This window comes from Furipterus horrens, unplaced genomic scaffold (assembly GCF_987537825.1).
Source record: "Furipterus horrens unplaced genomic scaffold, mFurHor1.1.pri manual_scaffold_7, whole genome shotgun sequence".
Classification (NCBI taxonomy): domain Eukaryota; kingdom Metazoa; phylum Chordata; class Mammalia; order Chiroptera; family Furipteridae; genus Furipterus; species Furipterus horrens.
In genome coordinates, this window is record NW_028327177.1 from 61941185 (window position 1) to 61962666 (window position 21482).

Sequence of the window (21482 nt, forward strand, 5' to 3'; positions counted from 1 at the left end):
TCTTTCTTCAATGTTACATAATTTTTAGAGTACAGCTCTTTTATCTCTTTGGTTAAGTTTATTCCTAGGTACTTTATTTTTTCTTGTTGCTATAGTAAGTGGTATTTTCTTTTCTGTCTCTGTCTCTGATATTTTATGTTGTTGTACAGAAATGCCTTAGATTTCTGTATATTTATTTTGTACATTGATATTTTGCCATATTCACTTATTATATCGAGTAGTCTTTTAGTGAAGTTTATAGGGTTTTCTATGTATACTATCATGTCATCTGCATATAATCTTTTCCAATTCTTTTTTTCATTCCACAAGAAGCCATAACTTTATTAATGATAGAAACAGTACAAATTTCAAACAAAGCTGCAGTAACTCTTTTGAAACACCAAAAAAAAAAAAGAGTCCTTCTTTTTAGATGGTTACATTGTTAATTCCATAATAGCATTTACAATATCATTACTGTTATTCTTCAGGGCTCGGACTGCCTTTGCTCTTGACACATTTGCTTGTGACATGACTAATTCTATGTCCTTAACTTCCACACCAGTTTCATCAACCTCTTCCTCTTCACTTTCCTCTTGTACAGTTGGAGTCTGTGTGTTTTCTTGAATGTTTGAGACAGCTTCACCTTGGACTTTGAATTTCTCAGCAGCTGCTAGCTGCGCTTGCTGAGATAAATCCTCGATCTTGGCTTCCCCAAACACTATGTAGGTATCTGAAGCTGGGCTCTTGTAGACATCTGGTTTTGTGATGACAAAGAGGATATTCTTAGATTTCCGGATAGTGACCCTAGTAACCCCTGTAACCTGTCGAAGACCTAGTTTGGACATAGCCTTCCGTGCCTTCTTTTCACTCCGGCTCTGTTTTGCTTTACTGACTGGTTCTTCATCAATTTCAGCTGCTGCCGCCAGCTGGGCTTGTTGTGTGGTTGCCTGTGTGGAATCTTGTTCTTCAAGCTCTGGTACAGATTCATCACTGTCAGATTCTGTTCCAGACCCTGTCTCAGCTTGGGGCTGTGGCAGCTCCTGCTCTGTAGCAGGGACGTTTTCTGTGGCTTCACCGGGCATTTTGTAAAGGGAACGCGGAACCAAGATGGCGGCAGAAAAAGAGCGAGATCGTGACCCACGCCTGTTGCAGACAGCAGCCTGGTGGAGAAGGAGTAATCTTTTCCAATTTTGATGCCTTTTATTTCTTTTTCTTGTCTGGTTGCTGTGGCTAGACCTTTCAACACTGTGTTGAATAGGAGTGGAGAGAGTGGGCTACCTTTTCTTGTTCCTGATTTTAGTAGGAATGCTTTCAGTTTTTGTCCATTGAGTATGATGTTGGCTTCAGGCCTCTCATATATAGCCTTAATTATGTTAAGGTATGCTCCCTCTATTCCCATTTTGCTGAGTGTTTTCATCATAAATGGGTGTTGTACTTTATCAAGTGCTTTTTCTGCATCTATTGATATGATCATATGAGTTTTGTCTTTCATTTTGTTTAGGTGATGTATTATATTTATTGATTTGTAAATATTAAACCATCCTTGCATCTCTAGGATGGATCCCACTTGATTGTGCTGTATGATCTTTCTAATGTATTGCTGGATCCTGTTTGCCAATATTTTGTTGAGGATTTTAGCATCTGTGTTCATCAGTGATATTGGCCTGTAGTTTTCTTTCTTTGTTGTGTCTTGACCTGGTTTTGGAATTAGAGTAATGCTGGCTTCATAGAAAGAGTTTGGGATTTTCCCCTCTTCTTGAATTTTTTGGAATAGTTTGAGGAGGGTAGGAGTTAGTTCTTCCCTAAATGTTTTGTAAAATTTGCCTGTGAAGCCATCCGGTCCAGGGCTTTTGTGTGCAGGGAGATTTTTGATTACTGTTTCAATTTCCTTCTTTGTTATTGCTCTGTTGAGACTTTCTACTTCTTGATTCGGTTTTGGAAGGTTATATGTTTCTAGAAATTTGTCCATTTCTTCTAGGTTGTCAAATTTCTTGCCATACAGTTGTTTGTAGTAATTTCTTACAATTGTTTGTATTTCTGTGGTATCAGTCATGATTTCTCCTCTTTCATTTCTGGTTTTGTTTATTTGGGTCTTCTCTATTTTTTTCTTGATGATTCTGGCTAAAGGCTTGTCGATTTTGTTTATTTTTTCACAGAACCATCTCCTAGTTTTGTTGATCTTTTGAATTGTTTGTTTGATCTCTATGTCATTTAATTCTGCTCTGATCTTGATGATTTACTTCTTTCTTCTTGCCCTAGGCTTTGTTTGTTGTTGTTCTAGTTCTTGTAGCTTTAGAATTAGATTTTTTATTTGAGATTTTTCTATCCTTTCTAGATATGCCTGCATTGCTATGAACTTCCCTCTTAGGACTGCTTTTATTGTGTCCCATAGGTTTTGGGCTGTTGTGTGTTCATTATCATTAGTTTTCAGAAATTTCTTGATTTCTTCTTTGATGTCATTGTTAACTCATTCATATTTCAATAGCATGTTAATCATTCTCCTTGATTGGTTGTTTTTGATTTTTTTTCTCTGAGGTTGATTTTTAGTTTCAAGGCATTGTGATCTGAAAGGGTGCTTGATATGATTTCAATTTTCTTGAATTTGTTGAGGCTTGTTTTGTGTGCTATCATGTGGTCTATCTTTGAAAATGTCCCATGTGCATTTGAAAAGAATGTATATTTAGCTTCTTTGGGGTGAAATGTTCTATATATATATATATCAGTTAAGTTTATGTAGTTTAGTGTATTGTTCAATGCCTGTATATCCTTTGTGTTCCTTTGCTTCAAAGATCTGTCTATTGTTGATAATGAAGTGTTAAAGTCTCCTACTATGAATGTGTTGCTGTTAATATCCTTCTTGTAGTCTTCTAGTATTTTCTTTATGTATTTGGTTGCTCCTATGTTGGGTGCATATATGTTTATCAGTGTTATATCTTCTTGATGGATTGTTCCCTTAAGTATTATGAAATGTCCTTCTTTGTCTCTTTCTATTGCTATTTCTTTGAAACTCATTTTGTCTGATATGAGTACTGCTACCCCAGCTTTTCTTTTTCATACCCATTTCCTTGGAATACTTTTTTATATCCCTTTACTTTCAGTCTGTGTAAATCTTATGTTTTGAGGTATGTTTCTTGTAGATAGCAAATATGTTGGTCCTGTTTACTTATCCATTTTGTAACCCTATGTCTTTTAATTGGAGTATTTAAGCCATTTACATTTAAGGTTATTATCAACATGTATTTATTGATTTCCCTTTGTACCTGTGTTCCTCTCCTTTTTTTTTTTTCTTTTATTTTCTTTTTCTTAAAACATTTCTTTTAGCATCTCTTGCAATGCTGGTTTGGTGGAGATGTATTCTGTTAGTCTTTCTTTGTCTGGGAAACTTCTTATTTCACCCTACATTTTAAATGAAAGCCTTGCTGGGTAGAGTATTCTTGGTTGTAGGCCTTTGTTTTTCATTGCTTGAAATATTCTTGACCAATCCCTTCTGGCTTGTAGTGTTTCTGTTGAGAAATTGGTCGATAGCCTAATCAGAGCTACCTTGTATGTTATTTGCTGTTTTTCTCGTGCTGCTTTTAAGATTCTTCTTTGTCTTTGAATGTTGCCATTTTAATTATGATGTGCCTTGAAGTGTGTTTGTTAGGGTTCTTTTTCATTGGGACTCTCTGTGCTTCTTGAACTTGCAAAACTTCTCTCATCATGTTGGGAAATTTTTCTGTCAATACTTCTCCTATCAGCTTTTCTATTCCACGCTCCTCTTCTTCTCCCTCTCTTATTCCTATGATCCTGATATTACTCCTTCTCAAGCTATCCTGTAATTCCCTTACACCTTCATTTTTTTTTTCAATCTTTTTTCATTTTGTTGTATTGTCTGGGAATTTTTTCTACATTGTCCTCCAACCCACTGATCTGTTCCTCTGCTTAATTTAGCCTACTTTTAATTGATTCTACTGTATTTTTCAGTTTGGAGACTGTGTTCTTCATTTCTTCCTGGTTCTTGTTAATAGTTTCTATGTCCTTCTTTATGCTGGTGTAGTTCTCTGTAAGTTCCCTTAAATTTTCTTGGACCTGCTGGTAACTTACTTGGATGTTGTCATAGTTGTTTTTGATGTTTTCAAGTATATTGAGCTTCTTCACCACCCTTGTTTTGAATTCCATGTCTGACATTTGGGTTATGTCTAATCCATCTACCTCTCTTTCTGGAGATTCCTCTTTTCTTTTCATTGAGAGGTTGTTTCTGCGTCTTACCATGTTGGATTCTTCTTGTTTATTTTTGTTTTTTGAATTTGTCTGCTTTGACTTTCTGCCTTCGTGGTATGAGATTTTTTATAGGAGATCTGGGAATTTCAGTGGTGCCATCTCTTTGATCTCCTGAGCCTTATGTTCTTGGGATACCCTTTATGTCATTTGTTTATGCTGTCTGATTATATTTCAGATGCTCTTTGTTAGGATCTTCCCTCTGGCTAGTTGATTGAGAGTCACTCTGTCCACTTGGTTTTGAGTTCTTTTGTGGAGATGCTGTTAAAAACATAAACACACAGCTCAGGAAGGAAAACCACACCCTCAAAAATATCCTCCACCCTCTATCCTGCTATCATCAGCCAATGAACCAGTATTAATATAAATGTAGAGAGATTAGGGCTTTCATACTATAGGAAGAATAGATAAGAGTTGTTTTTAAAGAAGAAAAATATGACTTTTGAGAGAGGGGATGATAGATTAATAATAGTAGCAAGTAGTGTCGAGGCTATGCAAGACAGTAGGTGATATTTACCTTGTATGTTAATAATAAAATAAAAAGAGGGAAGTATGCAGAGTGTAGTAAGAAAGTGGAATTGTATAGTATTAGATTTATATAGTAATTATATTCTATTTATTTAGTGTGAAGCCCTGGCTGGTTTGGCTCAATGGATTGAGCGTCGGCCTGCGAGTTAAGTGTCGCTGGTTCGATCTTCCAGTCAGGGTACATCAGAGAAGGAAAACTCTGACTCCAAAAAACCTCTGCTGCCTTGCGGCATACCTCTTCAGGGGAAAGGCTAAGGGAGTAAACCCCGACAGAAAATCCAGAGCCGGAGTCCCTAAGGTGGTTTGACGTTGTAGTCAACATCGGCAACTCCTGCGGCGCACCTGAAGCCAAGCTGTATTGACTCCGTCTTTCCCTTGGACCCTTCAGCTGCGAAGAGAAGGGGGGTCTGCTGCATGGGCAACAGCAGACCCTCCATATCACCCTGCCCGGGCTCTGTAGCTTCAGCTTCCAGCGTCATCACAAGATGTCGATTCAACACGGGAGGAGACAGATACCGTGTCACTCCTGAGTCGGACTGCACAACCATTCTCGGCGGTGCAGATAGACTCTTAAGAAGCTACACCATCGTCTCTCGAGACGGACGGCTGCCGACGATTTAGTGTGAAAGGGTGGCTAAACTAGACAAACAAGCCAAAATTAAAGAGGAAGGATGAGAAGGAGAGACGGTATGAAACAAATTAGAGTTATTTTTTGGGAAAAAAATGAAAAAAAGTAAAAATTAAAATTAAAATTAAAAATAGGAAATTAAAAGAAATTAAAATCAAACAACATACAAATAAAAAATTAAAAATATATATAAAAGGAATGTTTTTATTCAGTTCAGGCTTTGTTTTCTTTTTCTGGATCCACAGCTGGTCTATTGAGGCAGGCCAAAGGTTCCTGATCCTTGCAGCAGCAGTGTGCGCCCGCAGTGGCCAGTGCGTTCTTTTGGGGCACTGATCTTATTTCTGTTGGGGTGTGTCCGAGGGGCACTCGGACGCATGGCCGGTGACCTGGCTGCACGTCTGGGCCAGTGAATGAGGGGACTTCCCTGTGTGCGACTGCGCGACCCAAGGGGAGGGTTGGGGAGTAGGTTTTAGCTTTTTAATGTAGCAAATTTATTTACTTTGAGTTTAAATAGGGAATTGAAAATCTTTTCTCCAATAAAATTATGTATATATAACATAACTTTAAAAAGAAAATATTTTTCTCTTCTACTTTTGTTAATTAATATAAACTTTTTCTACTAAGGTGGAAAAATTGAGACAACTATAATAGCGTAAACAATAAAATATTTAAATTAAAAACACTCTTTCCAAAAACACACATGTTAGAGAATTAATTAATCTCTCATTTGGAATAACTTTTCAGCCAGTTACAGAATACAGAAGGGAGGTATGTAGGTATGTATTCACTCATTTATTCATTCATTTATTCATGCATTCTTTTAGATGTACTTTGCATGTTGATGTTCAATGCTTTGAATTTGGTCATTTTTTATTTGTTGGCATACTGATTATTTGTAATCTGAAGTTCAATAATTCTTGAAATGAAGTTTAATTGTGTATGTAATTTCTTAATCACTACAAAGATTGCTTAATTTTTCTAAAATTAAATTTATTGTATTTTCTTAAATTTTCATGAACACATTTTTAGTTCTATTTCTGAATTCTAGAAACTGAACGTTTTAAAATAAAATTTCTTGTTTTTCCTGAAAGCTCTACAACTCTTCTGATAAGAATCTATATTTATAATTTCTAGTGCTATAAGAATTGCAATGATTGTCAACCGGACCACCAGAAGAAAATAAAGAGCAATGATAGACTAATTAACTGAATTTCTGAGAGGTAAAGATATAGATTTCTGTAACAAATAAATAAAGTGAGATTCGGTGACAAAGCATTGATTTGACAAAGATTCAAACCAAACTCATCTATCTATACAAATTGACAAGTATCTAAAGCAATTTAATCAACTTAATGCTGATACAGAAGAGTGCAGAAATGCCAGATCACTATCAACCACAATGCCAATAGTATTGGCTGTCTAATGACCAAGGAAAAGAATTGCATCCATTTTATTATAAATAGAGATATTTGCATTAAGGGTTGAAAATGAATAGACAAGTTAAGACATTGTTAGTAGTAGTGATGCAAAAGTGAAGTGGAGAGCAGAAAACAGTGGATATTAACACAATAGGAAAATCAGATATTCAGGCATAGTCCAGGACCCAGCTAAAGTCATAGTTTCTTATATTAAAGAGAAGTAGACAGAAAGGTATAGGTTTTTTTCAAAGCTTGTGTTGTATTAACTGTGTATTGTGAATAGAATAATGAATGAATTTATTTTATTTTAGCATATGAAGTTTGACAGCATAGGGATGATTATAATATAAATCTATCAGTTTGAGTTTACTCATAGAATTAAATTGTAGAAGTCAATATATGTACCAAAAAATAATAGCCAGTGTGGGGTAAAATAGAATAAAAATATTTCCATATTACTTAAGATATTATCAATAGTTTTCACAACTTATCTACTATAATTCTTCAAATATATTATACATAAGATGACCAAATTGATATTAATCTTTTTAGTCACAATGACAGGAACTATATTCTAGTTGATACATAGTTGACTTTGAATGATACATCTTTGTTTGTTTAGAAAAGTAGGCTTTATATATTTAGTAAGGACCTATTATATTTTTTCTAATACGTAATTATCATTCTCTAATTGTATGTAGGGAAGTATAACATTTTCTTACTGTCTTTTTAATAAACATAATTTTAATTCACTCAAGGTCATAAAAAACACATTCAGTGCTTTCATTTAGGACAGTTAAAAAAGGATCAGAGATGGCCTAGTATCCTCACAAATCTTTGTACAGAAAAGGCCCAGAGATCCCTGTTCTCCTAAGCAATAGGCTGTATCATGACCTGGTAGGGTTACTATAAAATTTACTGTCCAAATGGAAACACTTTTGAAAGTAAAAAATGGGGCTGTTAATAATTACCCCTGGGAAAGAGGCATAAAGCACAATTGGATGTATGGTTATCCTCTTCCATGGAGACAGTACAGTGATGTATGGATGGGATCTTTCATGCCTAGAATGTAACTTGGTTTGAAATTTTTTTTGAGCCAAAGAATCTTGGATTGCCTATATTTAAGTTCTGTTTCCTCGTAGCTAGGCTATTACAGAGTTTGTAGAGAAACAAACTAATTTTTCTCCCATTTTGCAAGAAATACAATCAGTCATCTATCTTAGTTGTTGTTAAATGTTGAGGATAATTTGAAGATAGGCTGTAGTTAAGCAATGAGTTATCTTCACTCCATGGGCGAATTGTTCTCGTTACTCATGTTGAGATAAGAACTTAAGAAGAGTTATGGTATATCTGTTTTTCTGCAGATTTATTTTAACAAATTCTTACTATAATTTTAGTTACAAATTATTAGTTTAAAATTTTAATGAATTATTAAAAGAGAAGGTAATCTTTTAAAATGTGATGAGTTTTATATTGTGACCAAAGGAAATATATATTCTCTGTCAAGGGATGTATCTATTTAATCAATTATGATTTAGTTCTTCTATGACTTTACATACATTTTGTTTCTTAGATTTGTCAAATTCTGAGATATTCTAAAGTTTAATACCCTACTTTATTCAACATTTTAATTACACTCTCAATAATTTTTGTTCTATACCTTTAAACTACCATATTGTTGATATGTGATATCAATGTATTATTGGTGTGTGTGTATTTAAGGCTGCTTATATCTTCTTCATGAATTGTGATTTTTATCATTACACTATGTCACTATTTTTTATTTTGGGTGCTTTTAATCTTATAACCCACCTTGTCATATATCCATTATTGTTTTCTTTTATTTGCATTTGCCTGATATCTCTTTGTCTATTTTTTTTTATTTAAAATCATTTTTAAATTCCTGAATTTTATTTGTATATATCAGTCAAAATAAGAAAAACTGTGCTTCAGTAACTAATTAACCCTGACATTTTGAGGACTTAAAAAAAAGTCAAAATGTATTTTTGGCTCTTATTAAGTCCAATTCAGTTTTAATTTTTTGGGACTTTCCAACTCAGTTCCTTTCCTGTCATCTCAATAATACAGGCTGTTTACATCTTGTGGTTCTGCCATCTCAACTTGAGGTATCAGTGTTCACTGTGGCAGGAGGAAAGAAAAGTAGGGGTCCATGCTCTCCTACTATCTTGCGTGGCTCACAGCCCTTTGGCTAAAACCACTTCTGAGCCTCACTGGGAATGTGTCTTCCATGCACCCAGGAAAAAGACAGGAACCTAGTAATGCTGCATACCTTTAATGTTTATGAAAATGTGTTTTTGAAAATAAAGCACATCTATTTCTGAAGTTAAATACATTTTCTATCTTTTATGAAAGAAGTTCATTCTGTTCACACTTAGTAACTGAATGATATGCTTGACCTTATTAAACTCTTGTTTTCTTTTCCTCCTTATTTCTTATTGATCAAGCTGCCATATTTTTCTTTCCTTCGATCCTAATTTGTTCCTTTCTATTCCATTAATCTTTACTAGAATATTTCCTCTCTCTCTTTCTCTGTCTGTCTCTCTTTCTCTCTTGTTCTCTCTGATGTATATAATTTAGAAACATGTATTTCTGCTAGTAGATGGAAACATGATACCAATTTGTTCCTCCATAAAGTTTCACTGGGTGTATTAGTTTGCTAAGCCTGCTGTCACAAAGTATCACAAGCTGGGTGGCTTAAACAACAGAGATGTATTATCTTACAGTTCCGGAGGCCAGCAATCTGAAATCAAGGTGTTGGCAGATTTGGTTCCTTCTGAGGTAGTGAGGGAGACTCTCCTCCGCTTCTCAGGCTTAGCTTCTGGTGGTGGCTGGAATCTTTGGCGTTCCTTGCTTCACTCTCTGCTTTGCTTTTCACGTGGCTCTCCCCTGTTTACATGTCTCTGTCAACATTCACTTTTTATAAGGACATCAGATATTTTGGGTTAGGGGCCCACCCTATAAGTGTTACCTCATCTTAACTGGTTATATCTGCAACAACACTATTTCTGAAAAAAATTAGGACTTTAACATATGAAATTTGGGAAAACACAATTCAAATCGTAACACTTGGTTTCTACATGTTTTATTTCCCTGTCTTTCCCTAACCACACAGATACACTAAGCTCTATAGAAAACTTACTTTCTTCCCCATCATCTGTAATTCCTATCTTTTGTCTATGCCTGAGAGAGATTAGTGCTGTTTATTTATTGTATATCCTTTATCATTCAGAGTGCTTAATTAGTATTTGTATTATACCTTTTCAGCCTAACCTTATCCATTTAGATTTACTATTTGATGTAAAATATGTATAGACTTAACTTGTATATAATATACATACAATTATAAATGTCAATTTTTTTTGCTCACTGTTATTCCTTTAGGTTTCACTGTCTCTAACACTGGTGTCTCTAACTAGGATATTTGTAAATTGGTTAGGTTTTTTTTTTGCCTGCATTTTCTTTATATGGAATTTGTAGGTGTGTGCTCTGAATTCTTGTATATCCTCAAACTTTACTTTTACCCCAAAGATGAATGTGTGATCTGTAGTTATTTCTACTGGCAGTTTCTGTAGTTGCTATTCTTTTGTCTGGTATCTTTCAAAATGCAAGATAAAAAGACTGGAATCATTCTGTTACATATTTTTTTTTCAGTTGTGTGCATCTTGTGTTTCTTCTTGGCAGCTTGCAAGATCTTCTCTTATCCTTAGAGTTTAGGAATGTTGCTACTATATGCCTAGGAGGTTACTTGTTCTCCTTAATACAGCCATTAAGTTAGTGAGCCAGTTAGTCTGAAGAGCAGTATATTCTTCATTTCAGAGAAATTTTCTTAAAAGGCTATTACTATAGGCTATTGAATTTCTTTTATCTCTTTTTTTACAAAACCCTTTGGATTTCTGTTGTTCTAATGTATAGGCAAGTTTTGTGTAGGTCTTATAGATAGTGATGCTCTCATCTAGGATGGCTTGGGGCACCCTGCTGAGCCCCTAGGACTTGTGAGAGCCCAGGGTCAATGTTGTCACTAAAATGGTTCTTACTATGGTTGCAAGACACACCTCAGCAACAAACATTAGGGGACTTTGAAGAAGGGAGATTTATTACTCACAGATTCTGGAGGATATAGAGCATATCCAAGTGTCACACAGGAAGGTTTGCAGGAAGAGAGAGAGGGAGAGAAAGAAAACACATGAAGTTCTGTCTTTATTGAGGTAGGATGGCATCATGAGCATATTTTATAACTTTAAATATTACTGAAAATGTATTTTCTTTGTATGCATGCATACTTTTGTTTCCAATTTTTCACTAGTTAAAATAACACTGAGGTTGAAATCTTTACATATTTTAATTTTGTTTTTCAAAATTTGTTTGCATATAGGAAACCAACTTGAGCTTGCCTAGGGCCAAAGTGAGAGGGAGAGTGGTAGAAGAACTTATTGGAAGATAAGATCTAACATTCATAAAGTTAAAGTTAAAATAATTGCTATCATTTTTTAACCTGTCAACTTGAAATTGCTTCTTTTCATGAATTATAATGTTTATTGTTGACCAGAGTGTGATGAAAGAGACAATCTCAGTCAGTGTTGGGGAGTGGGGGTGGGGGAGAAGTGCTAACAGAATAGGATTTCTGCAAAGCAAGTTGGCAATACTTTGAAGGGGAATAAGAACATTATTTGACCAAGTAATTTTATGCTACTAGTCTATTCTATGGGAGTAAAAGATGGACTCAAATATTTCTGTGTAACAAATTATAGTGGATTTTTTTGGGAGAGGTATCTGTTTATCACTCTACATTCACATGGAACTGTTCACCATGCTCATAGGGGATTTCTGGATGCCTGAAAATGTCTGCATTACCTTGCCTCTCTGACATGGTTTGGTTGCCAAGGAGGATGTAAGAACATGGCAGTCCAGTCGGTATGATCGGTGGGAGGGAGTGTGGCTTCTACCACAGCTTTTACTGCGGCTGTGCAAACTCAGCGCACAAAGACTCCTCCCTCCAGTCCAGTTCCTTTGGGGCATCTGAGGCCTATACTACCTGTTCATGGTGGCGGCCAGACTGCTCACTGGACTTTTGCCATATCCAAGTGAGTCATATGCAAATTAACCCAGTCCCAGCTTTCCCCATGGGAAATGGGAATGGACTTTGCTCATGCCCAGAAGAAATGTTGATGGGCCTAGCATGACAAATATAGACTGGGGAAAACCTGGGAAATGTAAATACCTTGTTGAATGTGTTGATGGGTAAAACTTACCCTAACCAAATGTTATGTTCGGCAAGATGCAGAGAAGGTGTCTGCAAGCACAAGGCAAGAGACTTCAATTGGCTCTTGAGGTGGACTGGGAGTTTTCTTTTTACTTCTAATCTCTAATTATTTTTCTCCCTTTCCCAATTAACCTAGGTGTGATCATCTAGACTGTTCTCTGGGTGATTTCTCAGAACAAAAGCACTCTGACACTGGATATCTAATGAAGACTGGATTAGAGATTTCCCGAGGTTTTGCAATATTAAAATGAGAGCCATGGTGTCTGGTAATGTTGGCAGCAGAATAATATTAAAAGCAACACTCTCAGTGGAAGGGTCCACGGCATCCTCCCACCAAGGCCAGACTGGGTTTCAAAGTCCCAAAAACTTAGTTGAGGTTTGAAATTATTTAGTTAGCTGTTTATATTCTTCTCTTTTTATTCTGTACTATGTTTATGCATGTCCTTTGCTCATGTAAAATTATATGTTTGACTTTAAAAATGTATTTAATTTGTAAGAACTAAAACAAACAAAAATTAGAGGTTTAGGTTTATATCTGTAAGTCATCCATAGCCATGTATTTCAAATCCTTCAAAATATGTTGGTTTTGATGATAGAAACTTGGTTTCCTGATTCTTTCATTTCCATGGTAGATGTTTACAGTCCTATTAGAGTTATCAGTTATCAAGAAGCCAAAAAATGTTCACTTTGTTAATTTGTTCATTAGGAAAGGTATGACTACATAATAGAATGGTAACAGCAATAGCTAATGCCTACATACTGCCTTAGATACAATAACTCATACAAGGAACTTACAATGTGGACAATATTATTGCTATTATTGTATCTTCCAAATGAGGAAACTCAGGAACAGAGGAGTTAAATGACATGATTCAAATTATGCAGTTAATAAGTGGCACAGCTAGGATTTGAACTGTATCAGTGTATCACCAGAGTAAACACTCCACTTCTTGTGCCATGGAGTTTCACACAATAAAATATATTTTCTTTTGTAAAGAAGTTTTGTACTTTTACATACCTAACATCTTATTAAATATAGTTTGACTATATTGGCTACTAAAGAGAAAATCAGTCACTATGTTTTCTTTTGAGAATATAAAATTAATATTTTATTATTAAATCAAAAGCTATCATTTGCTGAAGAGTTTTATTTTCTGGACTAAAGATACCCATGGGGCAGAGTGGTTGAGCAAATAAATGTCCATATTCTTCTTAACCATGTGATTTGTGACAAGTAACTTAAACATTTAAGTCAAATTTATTACTTGAAAAATAAATATATCTGTCTATTTGTTTTCTTAAGTTGTTGAATATATCAGATATTTCATGAAGAGGTTTGGTAATTTATGATATCTTGTAAAATTTCAGTTAGGATTATTATTAATGTATTTTGTACCATTAGGGAAGTAATTATATATTCTATTGATTTGGGAAAAGTTTTTAAAATTGATTTTACAATAAGTGATATCACTTTTATTGGGAACTGACTCAAAAATATCATGTGAGGACTAGGGAGAAAAGAGCTCAGGGGGAAAACACAAAAGTTAGAAATAAAAATATGGTTCTTATTTACTCTGCTCATCATAAACCATGCTGAAAAGTCAATGCATGTAAAAGAAACAAAGATGGTGGAAAAATTTCTTTTTGTGTATCATAAGAGGTTCTATGTCCTGTCCATATTTTCAAGGCCATTTTGAGATCCATATACATAACTGATGACAAAAGATTTCATTTAGATTAGAACTTTTTATGATTCGTGAAACCTTGCTTGGCTTAAGAATAAATTAACAGAGTAAAAGTATATGCTAATTACTTATATTCTGTTTCATATATTAATTTTAATATGTGGCATATATTAATTTTAAACAACTTTTCCTACCCCTTAATTTCCATCAGTTGCATTTTTTAGAATGTAAATTAATTGGATGCTTTTCAGTCCTTATCTTCTTCATGGGATGTTCTTGATCATTATCTGATTGAACTTCTCTTTTGCTTCTGAGGTCCTTTCTGTTTTTCTCATTAGTTTTTCTTCACGCATGCCTTAAAAATACATGTGCCCCTTGATTTTGTAGTCATTTTTCTGGATACTTGTCCTACCTGATCCATAGACTGCCATCAATTCCATTCACATAGGATGCCCTGGGAATACATAGCTCTAACTCAACCTTCCCATATTCCCCCTGTCCTGTATTCCTATCTATCTTCTTAATATATTCCTCTGCATATTCCAAGGGCATATTAAACTCAACATGCCTTAATGGAATTTATTACCAGTTTAGTGTGTTTCTGTGGCATTCCATATTTCTTGTTGTTTATAATGGTACCAGAAAATCATCTAAATTCAAAAGCTTGCCATTATCTCAGGTCCTCCTCTACTCCTCATATGCCATATCCACACCCCAACTCTATTCTCCTTTAGAATATATCTCAAAGCCCATGTCCAGCTCTATGCCACTGTGAGTTTGGGTTCTAGTCTTTATAAGAACCAAAAGAGATTTGGGATTTTGTCTTTGCCACAGTTTACATCCACACAGTCATTAGAGTGATTTTCCTAAAACACAGTGTTGATCTGCTAGTTTCTTTATCTCAAAAACTCTCATTGATTTTCAGCTGGAGAGAGTATGCAATTTAATCCAAAGCTAGTCATCTATACGTTTCTTTCCATCTTTGCTTACTTCCATTCTTTCTAACTCCAACCTCTCACGGTATGCATATATGTATAACAGCACTAACTTCCTTCTCCTTTTCTGAATCTGCCTGGAGCCTTTACATAAGGTCTTCCTGCCTGTGATTTCTCTATCCCTTTTGCCCTTGATAACTCATATTTACTGATCAAGACTTAGTTCAAAGTCATTTTCTGGCTGACTTTCCTCTGCAAACAAGCTTTTTCTCATTTCAACTACTACAACACTTTAAAAATAATATTAGTGGACAGTTTTCTTTCTAATTATCTATTATTTATTTATGTGTCTTTTTTCTGCTCTTCTAGCACATTAGATTTTTGAGGGTCTCAAAACCCTCTCTTCTTTGCCTACTTTGCTTCTCTTTTATTTTACTTATTATTGTTCACTAATAGATGTTCAGTAAATGCAGGCTTAATATGAATAAATGAAGGAAGGAAGGAAGCAATGTATTGTAAATGACAAAAAGACTATCTGATCATGGGTAAATATATTTGTAATATATGCTAAAATTTCTCCCTGAAAGGAAAATATGAATGCATTTTGGCCAATTGCTTGCTTGCTTTCTTTCTTTCTTTCTTTCTTTCTTTCTTTCTCTTTTTTATTTGATAGAACTACATTTACTTTTCTGTCTGTGGAACATTCTATTACAATTTCATCATTAAAAGAAAACATATAAAGTAAATATATTAACACATTGAGATTAACATATATTCTGGGCATAGTTTGCAATAAACATTCTTAATTCATCATATAGTAAATACCAAGTTATTGTTCTGATGGAAGCGATTCAGATAATAAACTATGTGAGGCATTGATTTAAATGATCCAGGATGTATTCTATTTATTTGCTATAATTCTTTTTTTTTTGCTTAATACTTTTAATCAAACGGATGATTCATATTTTTTGTTAAAAGAAAAAAATTTAAATTTCCCTTGTATGTTCTGTGTATACTCTACAACAAACTCCTGTACATAATCTAAATGTCCTGATGACATGCTAATTGCATTTTAAAAATAGTTTTCACAATTGAGAACTGTAGTTTTAAAGATCAATCAACATCCTTAAAGGCAGTTTATTACTTTTTTCAAACATTGTTGAAAATGATTCTTTTATTTTTCTGAATTAATCCCATTTTATTCTTATTGACTTTTTGTCAGCAAGATTCTTCCTGGCCTTTTAATTTGCACAGCACACAGATGTCACCTTCAGTCACCCTTGCTCTCCCACTCGATCATAGAAGTTCAACAAATACAAAATCTAAGATTTGACAGGTAGCTGATAGATTATTATTTGCAGTTATAGAACTTACTTAATTACAAATCTATTTCTAGGTAATCACTGTATTAAATAATGAGAATTTGACATCAAATAAATGATACTGAAGAATCAACCTGCCACATACTGATACTCATTTCATCTCTCTGAACCTCAGTATCTTCCTCTGTCAGACATTTCACAGAGTTTATTTAAAAACAATATTTTTATACTAAAGCTCTGTTTATTTCAACCTTTTATTTTTCTTGTTACCATTATAGTATTATTACCAAGCTGTAGATTGTCATTCATAACACAGTCACATGTATTTATTCTTACATGTTTAAACTTCAGTCACCTTCAAAGTACTCTCCATTTGATGCAACACACCTATGGAGACATTTTTTCCTACTGCTCAAAACAGTTTTTGAACTCATTGATTTCAATGTGTTTTAGTGCTTCTGATGTTTTTATTTTACCTCTTCCACATGGGCAAAATGTTTCATTTGAAGGCTTTTTTCACCCAGGGTAACAAACAAAACAACATTGCTCAGGGCAAGATTTGGTGAATAAGGGAGTGGGGCATGGAGGTAATGGTATTTTTGGTAAAAAACTGCTGAACACTCAATGCAGTGTGGGCAGGTGTGCTCCTAAATCACCCATCATGAAATGGGCAAATGCACTGAGTCTTAAAAATTTTTTTTACTGAAGTTGAACACACCCTCTTAACAACACCAGTTGGTATACTGAAACAAATGGGTTCCTAGAATACTCACTAGTGGTGGAAGTCTGTACTATAAGGGGCGCACCCTCCAGAAGATGATTCTGTTTTTTGGGTCCCTCTCATTTACTTAAAAAAAGAAATATTAAATATATAGACTTAAACACATGTAGTCCATAACTTATAGTATGTTTCATTAAAAATTGACTCATTGGAGAAAACAGTATGGAGAAAATGATCTTATATAAAATTTTACTTATTTCAATGTATAGTCAACAAACATTTGTTGGATAATTATCTTTGTGTGCAAAATATTCTATACTGAGTGATTTGCAGAATATAAGATTTTCTGACACATGTGAGTTCTTATCTTCTGGACATTTACAATTCCATAAACAACTCCTCATCCATTGATTATTTGAATCATTAGTTCGATGGTAATATTTTCTCATCCAGCATTTATCTGACATGCACTTGATTGAGTGTTCAAGTTTAGTTAAAAATCCAGTACTTTTAATATATCTAAAATATGCTTTTCACTACAATTAAGCAATCATAAAACAATAATTATAGAAGTATAAACATTAAAATGAAAAGCAGTAGATGTCTTGTTGGTAACTTGCAGCAGAGATATTTTTTGAGGCACTTAGACAATTGATAACAACTGTTTCTGAACCATCATCTAGTTTTATCATTGTAAAGGACTTTGTTAGAAAAATGTGGGTACATTTCACATCTCCAACCTTTTAAGATCTAGGGTTGTGGCAAATGTTATGTGATGAGACATGGTGATAAGAACATCATGGTCTGTATTCTCAAAGAGTTAAAGCATGTGTACACACGCACATACACTATAACACATGGTGTAAGTTCCCTTCTGAGGCAATTCACACAAAACTTGAAAAGTTGGAACTTGGTGTCTGAAGTGCTGGAATGGCTATAGCACATAGGTAAAAGTCAAGGCTGAACTACTTGAGTTTAAACCCAAGCCTCACCAGTTACCATCCTATATGGGAGTGTTGACTCTTCCAATTTTTCAGGTTCCTCATTTATATTTATACCTATCTCATAGGGTACTTGGGGGGATTAAATCACTCATGATGGGAAAAAGCCTAGAATAGTTTCCAATACATGCTATCTGTTAAAAAAAAAAAGTGAGCTTTGTAAAATTGACCATCTATAACTTTTTTATTATTTTTACTCTAAAAAAGGTTACTTGGCTTTCTTTGTGAGTCCCATTTTCTTAACTTATAAAATGGAAGTGATACTATCTCATTGGCTGACTAGGTATCATGAATTAAAAAATGTAATGCATGTGGGCCATGAGCATATATTCATGATATAGTCTTTCCTATAAGTCAGCCAGGCAACTGCTTGGCTAGCTGCCTGCTGAGAAGCCTGGCACCAAGGAATAGACAAGAGTCACACACAGTAACTATGCTCTTCACTCAGCTTTTATTGAATGCAGATTCACTCATTGTAGAACATCAACATGCATTAATGGCCTACTCACACTCTAACAATCGAAGAGAATTATAACACACACACACAGCAGTCAATGGGGGTATAACAAACCTGAGTCCCAGAGTCTCAGTCTGCAGGTCTGGGAGATAGCATGGTGGGCAAGGGAGTTGTCAACATTTTGCAAGGAAGGATATTCTGAGCCTCATAGGCAGCAGGGTAGATGAAGTCCTCAGTCCAGCAGGGCAGAGCCTCCAGCTGCTGATGCCAAAGGAGATCAATGTAGCATAGAGCAGCACTCTGGTATGTGGTGCTTGGCTCTCAGCAGTGGTCTGGAACCCGCCTCAGTTATATCTTGAAAGTGGTGTACTCCACCCTTCTGGGTTCTTTTGATAAATATCTTGGCACCCCTGATGCCAAGAGTGGAATTTTCCTAGGAGCATAGGGGTGGTACAAGGCTGTTCTGCTTACACCCCTGCTGGCAAGTGTGGAATTTCCCCAGGAGCCTATCTATGGGTGGTCCTGGTCTGCAGACATGAACATTCTGAGCACATGGGCAGATATCTTAGCTGTGTTTCCTTGCCAGATGATGTGTCTAGATTGAGTTAGGTGGTTTCCCTCTTGAACCAAAGTGTCATGGCTGACAGCCATTTTGGTTGACATAAGTGACTCCACCTTGTTTTAGATACCTTATGCTGTCTTGATCAGACCAATGCCATTTTATTGGCCTTGATCTCCACATTGTGCTTAATAAAGACAAAAATGTTAGCTGCTATTATAAATAAAGGGCCATGAACAATATATAATTTAAGAGGTGGATTTGGCTTTTTTATTTCCACATTTTAAATCTCTTCCCTGACTTACAGCTCAGAAAATATTGTAACAGGTTTGGGGAGGAGGGGAAGACACACTATACCAGAGGTGGAGACCTGATTCTATTCTTGACAATGTATTTACAAAATAGATTGATTGACTAATGCTCGCAAAAGATAAATATAGTAAAGTTCCTTGCCTATAAGAAAACTTATAGTGATGGCTCAAGCCAGTTACATTCTTCTATGCAGCCCAGAGGAAGCAAAGGTAGTCAGGAGGTCATATTTGATTTTAGTCATGGAAGGTGGATTAGGACAATGTGAACACATCCCAAAGGCAGTGTGTTTTGAGAGAACCCTAAAACACTTAGGTTAGCCCCTTAAAGCCTCAGGGACAGGTTGGGTTGATAAGCAGAAGCCGTGCAGGGAAGAATCTAAATGCATTTAAGTTGTGATCCACAGGCCACGTCAGCTTAGTAATGATCTTGCTCTGGGTGCTGCTGAGCAAAGCTTGGGCAAGAAGGACACACAGACTAGGAAAATCACTTTCTCAGCTTATTGAACTTGGAGACAAACTGACCCAACCCTTTTGTATTATATTACATTGAAGAAAGAGAAAATGCTTCGAACTTAATAAGCAACAGGAGAAATAATCCCACCACACTAGGTCCTTTAATAATTCTTAATTGTATGAGGGCTAGAAATAGCCTAATAAAGTCTTAAAATATAAATGTTGGCCACTGAGTTAGGGAAAAGTGATTTGGGGTTAAACTCATACTAGATGCTTCAAGTCATATATGCTTCAGCATATAAGGTGTGACCAAGTACTAGAAGAGAAATGTCTTGATATTTATGAAATATTCTACTTACTCACCCACCCCTGGGTCACAAGGACCTGCAGCGATTCTATTTCACTATGTAATTTTAAAAATATTGCTCTGTGGGAGTTTTTTTTTTAACATGAGACACTTTCCAAAACATTTTACAATGTTTATCAGTGTTAGCTATTTAGTTGCCAAATACGTGTATTTTATTTTAATGCTGTGATGCCAGTCAACAAACACTAGCAAAAAAAAAAAAAAAAAAAAAAAAAATTCTCATTAGCTGCCATTATCTTCATCAAACATCTAATCTCCCAGTAGGACTCTAGCTCCATAGGCAAGCTCATCATCAGCCCCCACACTTCAAGCAAGTGCATAAGTACCAGCTGTCAATGGTGCTTTCAACCCAGCTGTCAAGCCAGGTGTGGTAGGCGCAGCTTTGCTCTGATGTTAATGATGGATTAATTAAGGCACAGTGTGTGTGCGCATGCATGTGTGTGTGTGGAATTTGTGTGTGCTCTGCTTCAGGCTGAGGTTGCAGGTGGTCTTCAGTGTATTCCTCAGGGGCTTCCTCTCTTCTTGCCAACAGGTCTCTACACTCCAGTTCAAAAGCAAACAACCAGCTTATCTGAATTAAAAACAAAAAACCCCCTGCCTAATTCACCAAAGCTCCTGATCTTGACATAAAAAGCAGAGCCTTTTACTTGACAGATCATGAAAGGAGGTGGAGGTACTCTGTCTGTCCTGATTTTTGCTGAGTAGACTGATCTGTAGGTACATTGCTTTTGCATCATAAACCAGTGACATGTTAGGGTATTCATAGCTTTTAAGATAATAGGAGTTTGCTGTATTTAAATGTCTCCTGTAAACTTTCATTTCTTTTTCTTTTTCTTTTTGTTTTGAATTTTTGCAGGTTGACCTTGTTGGTGGTTGGAGTTTGTTCTCCCTCCACATTGGTTGCCTCTTCATCTTTAGTTAAGCTCTTCACAAAGGCAACCTGTGTATATATTTTGGCTGAAGAATTTTAAGGTATAGCTTTCATTTTCCCACTGGTCATGTCCTACTTGTTGACTCATTGATCAGGACTTTGGGACATATTGCCCAACAACTCAAATGCTTTGATCCCAGAGTATACGCCATTGTACCTGGAATGAAAAATGCAGGGTCCTATTTTTTTAAAAGAAGTAACAACAATGTTAACAGCAATAATAATTACAATTAATTGAGTACTTATTCTTTTCTGGACTCTAAGCATGTTATGTTCATAATCTCTTTATTAATCCATTTCATAGAAGTTAAAGTTTAAAGAGAGTAACCTCCCAAGCTTGGTATAGCTCATAACCAAGAAAGTAATGGATAGTGAAGAATCATGAAAGATTGATTAAAGAGGAATGTGGGAAGCCAGAAGAATGCAAAACTATGTTGGGAGCAACTCAGGGACTTATGGCACAATTCCATAAGGAAACAATAGGAACTACGTCTGTGGAATGGGGGAGGACTGACAAATCACATGAGAAGGAGCTTAAACGTGACTTTATTTCCCTCACAAAGAGAACTGGTATCAGTTTAGTTTTTAGAAGATAATGGCAATATGGAGGATGCATTGAGGGGAGTGTCTGGTAAAAGAACAGTATTAA

The 21482-nt window shown here is 35.3% G+C and overlaps 1 protein-coding gene across 1 annotated transcript; it reads right to left on the reverse strand.

The window, feature by feature from the left end:
* Nucleotides 1-294: 294 nt before the first annotated feature.
* LOC150004545 (nascent polypeptide-associated complex subunit alpha) lies at nt 295-1147 on the reverse strand. The gene has a single exon (XM_090282892.1). It carries the CDS (start codon nt 1059-1061, stop codon nt 414-416), a length of 648 nt encoding a protein of 215 aa, XP_090139018.1. The 5' UTR covers nt 1062-1147; the 3' UTR covers nt 295-413.
* Nucleotides 1148-21482: the final 20335 nt, after the last annotated feature.